This window comes from Clinocottus analis, unplaced genomic scaffold (genome assembly GCF_023055335.1).
Source record: "Clinocottus analis isolate CAN_PGR_092001 unplaced genomic scaffold, fCliAna1.0.p SCAF_2, whole genome shotgun sequence".
Lineage (NCBI taxonomy): Eukaryota > Metazoa > Chordata > Actinopteri > Perciformes > Cottidae > Clinocottus > Clinocottus analis.
The window spans coordinates 2,442,863-2,447,862 of NW_027175931.1; the positions used below are offsets into that span (position 1 = coordinate 2,442,863).

Genomic DNA, 5,000 nt, shown 5'->3' on the forward strand with positions numbered 1-5,000 from the left:
TAAACTGACACACACACACACAAAACCTCCACACATATTTCATCAAATCAAACCAAGACCCAGAGCTCTTACGGGCCTCCGACAGGGTTTTTTTTTTTTTTTTTTTTTACTGTACGCAGAGGTTGTGTTGCTGTCCGCGTGAGATAATGCGACGAGTTGAATGTGTTTCCATTTGAGGTTTCTATCTCCCTGGTTGTGTAATGAGGTCCTTTGTGTGTCTGTGTGTGTGTGTGTGTGTGTGTGTGTGTGTGTGTGTGTGTAGGCTGTTAAAAAAAGGGTTCTTTTCTTATTTCCAGGAGCGCACAATTCTGAAATGAGATCTGAATATTCATTGCGTCTCACGCTTATTATTCCACCGGCGTTTGTGTGTGTGTGTGTGTGTGTGTGTGTGTGTGTGCCCACACGTTCAGGAGGCAGTAAGACATTACAGGATCCGGCCCACGTATTTAAATTAACGCTCGCCGAACATCGGTCGGCCCAAATCTCGTCCTCGGGGGTGAAAGCGTCCCTCTCTCTGCAGGATAGGACCCTTCTGGTTTGGTCTCGGGATCCGCGTTGTTTTCCCATCATGCAACGTTCCCCCCCCCCACCGCGGTCAGTTTTCTTTTCAGGCATCTCTTCGACGGACTCGTCTTGTGGGAAAACTCGGCCTTTTTGATGGATCGGCCATCTTAACCTCGCGGTCCTCGCGTGGCGGGAAACCTCAGACGGGACCGCTCCGAAAAAAATCACTCATCTTTATCCTCGCATTAGTCGAAGAGGGGGGGGATAAATGCAACAGGAGGAGGCGAATGCGATTAGATCGCCATATCTGTCATCTTTGGCGGGAAGATGGATGTGTGGATTGCCTTTTGGGTGGGGGCTGGGTGGGGTTGAAGGTGGGGTGGGGGGGGTTTCGACCCCCTCGGGCCCCAGGAGGGCCTTCAAATTGGCTCTCGCTGCCGGGGGTAAGATTGATTGGAGGGAGACGAATGGCCGTCATCTGATTGTTTAACTGAGACGCAACACTTTTAGGCCAACGGGATTACACAACCCTCGGGTTAATCTATTTACAGAGAGACGTCTGCAATCCCATCCCACTCCATCTCCATCTCCTTCTCAAGCCCTTAGTGGTCACAACCCCCGCCTTTTTCACTCCAGTCGCCCTGAAATTCAACCCCGGTGCTTGTATCCCGGGCCCGTTTGAACTCAATCCCCTTCTAAAAGCAAAAGGGTTTGTTAGCGTTAGCGTTAGCGCGCGGGCTCGGCTCCCCGGAGCCCCCGGTCAAAGTGATGAGAATGTCTATAATGTCACAGATGATCCAATCATAATCGCTGGACAGCGGAGCCCTCATTAATCATCCCCACTGTAATTGTTTAAAAGGCAGATGGTCCGGAACGAGTTTGGTTACAGCCCCGCGGAGGAGCGAGGGGTCAAAGACCCGCCGCTCCTCCTCGGGAAGCGAAGATCAGTGGGAATGTTTTATTATTTTCTCCATTTTGTTTTTTTTTACGTTGGTTCTGGCTCTTTTGGGACTGAGGGCCACATGGTCCGCTCACTGGACTCCGGACTCGGACTCGAGCCCGTTGACTCGGAAAACGCTAAGCACGTCATTTGTTTTAAAAGCGTTGCCTCGAATCTAACGTTTGAATTCCCGAGTCAGCCAACGGTCAACTTAACTATTCACACCAACCACCGCTACGATACTCACAACTGTACGGGAGATCATTTCATTGGCATGCGGCACCTTTAGCGAACCAACAACAACAACAAAAAGATATTTAATTTGGTGAAGACGGCATCGTGACGTGTTTTAGGACTCGACCCTTGATCGAGGGTCCACGCTTGTTGTTGAGAGACGAGTTTGAGCTCCGACAAGAACCCGCAAACTGCTGGAAATATGTGTGCGTTGTGTGTCCGTCCGTGCAACCCGTTGCTGTCACTCCGCCCGCTCCACCTCGTGGCTCCGTGCCCGAGTGTTTTGTCGAGCCCGTGGATGCCGAGTGTGTGCGTGACCCAATTTTACTGTTGTCACACTGCCTGAAGATGGAGAGTTTGATTTGTGCGGCGGCGGCGGCGGCGGTGGCGGTGTGCACGCCGGGTGGGAGGGGTGGAGGGGTGAAGCGCGTGAGCCATTATCTGTGCTTTAACCTTCACATGTTAAAAGGCGTCTGATAGCGGCGGCGGCGGCTTGAGAAACGAGCCTCATTATCAGCTGCAGCAGGAAAGAAAGGACTCCAGATAAGATCGCTCACCGGCGCTTTAATGAAAACCAATTGATTTGCTCTCACCACGACAAACACACACACACACACACACACACACACAAGAACGCACAGAAGCTCATTTTGAGGTGGACTTTGTAGCAGCGCAATGTTTTCCCAGTGTGACCCCCTGGTGTCGGACATCATTTTTGTTTGCCAGCTCGTAAGAAAAAGTGTCCGAGTCGCGTCCAGCGCCTCCGAGGAGGAAACTGGATCACTTTTATCGATCATTTATCAGCTCATTAGTCCTGAAGTCGAGCGTGGCCAACGCGCTCTTCACGCTCCCATGTTTGAAGCCCGAATCTAAAAGACAAGTGGAAGTGATTGCCTGGTGGGCGAGTCCACTTTTTGGCTTTCTTTGTGGCTTTCAACATGAAACAGACTCGGTGTCTCCGAGGCTGAAACAACATGGAGGACTGGTGGAAAGATGTGGGCGAAAATTGCTTCTTCTCCTTCCTCTTTTTCCCTCTTTGATCGTCTCTCTCTCTCCAGCTCCGTCTCCGGTGACTTCCATCCAGGGGAAGGACATCACCAGACACACCATCTCGCTGGCCTGGCAGCCGCCGGATCGAGCCAACGGGGTCATCCTGGAGTACGAGGTCAAGTACTACGAGAAGGTGAGGTGTCCCCTGGGAGGTGGAGTTTCCTGCCGATGAGAGATTCTCCAACGATAGCAAACAAATGAGAAAAAACTCCTTCTCTTTTTCTTCTCAGGACCAAAACGAGAGAAGCTACAGGATCATAAAGACCACGTCGAGGAACACGGACATCAAGGGCCTCACGCCGCTCACCTCCTACGTGTTCCACGTGCGCGCTCGCACGGCGGCCGGCTACGGGGAATTCAGCGGCCCGTTTGAGTTCATGACCAACTCCGGTGAGTTCAGGCACGCCGCCGCCGCCGCTCCTCATTTTTACGAGTTTGTCTCTTTCATTATTGAGTCGTTAATCAAAATAGCTGCCGTCCATAAAAGATAAACGATATTGCGCTTCCGGCTCCTGACGGGCAACTTCAGCCTTCATTATTCAAGTTTCAGTGAGTCTCGGGCGGATGAGCGAGTTGACTGATGAACGTTGATGAAAGTTTTTTTAGGTGGAAGCTGCTAATATCTACCTTTTTGCTTCACTTTAGATGTTAAATGTTAGCATTTTAAAGCAAAACAAAGAGCGTTCATTGTTTGCAAGGCTACTGTTTGGCTAAGCTAGCTAGCTAACACCTGCAAAGATTTTGAGGACCAGTGAGTTTCCTAAATGCCCTTATTGGACCCAAAAGTTAACGCTAAAGCTAGCTGCTAGCTTTTCATTGCTAACAGTTAATGCACAAGGGGAATCTCAAGTCATTTATTGGACCCCAAACTTGACGCTAAAGCTAGCTGCTAGCTTTTCATTACTAACAGTTAATGCACAAGAGGAATCTCAAGTCATTTATTGGACCCCAAAGTTGACGCTAAAGCTAGCTGCTAGCCTTTCAATACTAACAGTTAATGCACAAGAGGAATCTCAAGTCATTTATTGGACCCCAAAGTTGACGCTAAAGCTAGCTGCTAGCTGCTAGCTGCTGCTTTGGTTGCTGAGCCAGTCGCTCGGTGTTTGTTGGACAATGTCGGGAGTTGAGATACTGAGATAGTTTTCCTTTTTGGCAGAAAACTAACTGCGATAATGACGACAATCACGTCTTTTAAAAAAGGGGCGACGTCATGACGCATAGAGGGTTGAAGCACTGTAAGTCCAGCTGCCCCTTTGTAATGCAGATGGAGACGGCGGCGCATGATAATGACACGGTCAAGCACACAGCCTAATGGGCCGCCATTGTCTCAAGGGGGGAAAGGGAAGGGAGCACTGGGAGGAAGTGTGAAGGGGGGAGGAGGGAGGGAGGGGTCAATCAATGACAAACACAGTCCGCGGGCTCCTTCATGTGCGGCGACTCGGTTGAGCGAAGTGATATTGACTTTGTTCTTTGTCTCCGTCCAACCGTCCTCCCTTTTTCTCTCCCCTACCTCCTTCATTGTCCTCCCATCTCTCCCCCCCCCTTTTTCCTCAGTTCCAGCTCCCATCATCGGCGACGGCGCCAACTCCACGGTGTTGCTGGTGTCGGTGGTGGGCAGCGTGGTCCTCCTCGTCATCCTCATCAGCGCCTTCGTCATCAGCCGAAGGTGAGCGTCGGGCCCGTCTGCTTCCCGTCCGTCTCTCTCTCCTCTCGGTCGAGGGACGTCTTGCTTATAGGGGGGAAAGTAGCTGTCAGACACAAGATGGACGTCACACACACACACACACACACACACACACACACACACACACACACACACACACAGCGAGCCAGACAGCCGGTGCGACCCGCTCACGTCGGATGAGTGATGGCTCGCCACACCGGAGACGTGATTGACAGCTCCCGACAGCTGAAGAGATGCAATCAGCGACCCCTTCGCTCGCCCCCTGTCCTCCGCATCCCATCCCTCTATCTCTCAGCGAGGGGCTGTAATCCCGACCGCTAGTTATTTTCTCCCCGCTGCGCCCTGCTGCCCGCCGTGGAGAGAGGGAGGGAGGGAGAGAGAGAGAGAGAGAGAGAGAAAAGATGAGATCAGCGGGCAATGAAAAGTGGAGGATAGAATACAGGCCGAGAGGCATCAGGTGGATTTGCAGTGACCCAATCTCAAGGTGTTAACCAGCGAGCGGGACAAAGCGCCGTCACACAGATGGGATTACATGCAGATGGGTCTGCCTCACCTCAGGGTGTTGAACACACTCCCCCTGTGTGTGTG

The 5,000-nt window shown here is 51.7% G+C and overlaps 1 protein-coding gene across 2 annotated transcripts in view; it reads left to right on the top strand.

Annotated features, from left to right (window-relative positions):
• The window catches only part of epha4l (eph receptor A4, like), a 28,488-nt gene that overhangs the window by 11,034 nt on the left and 12,454 nt on the right, over positions 1-5,000 (top strand). For both annotated transcript variants that reach the window (XM_068585691.1, XM_068585692.1), the window contains exons 3-5: positions 2,737-2,861; positions 2,959-3,118; positions 4,283-4,394. In XM_068585691.1, the coding sequence (XP_068441792.1) occupies positions 2,737-2,861; positions 2,959-3,118; positions 4,283-4,394 (397 nt within the window). The remainder of the gene's footprint in view (positions 1-2,736; positions 2,862-2,958; positions 3,119-4,282; positions 4,395-5,000) is intronic.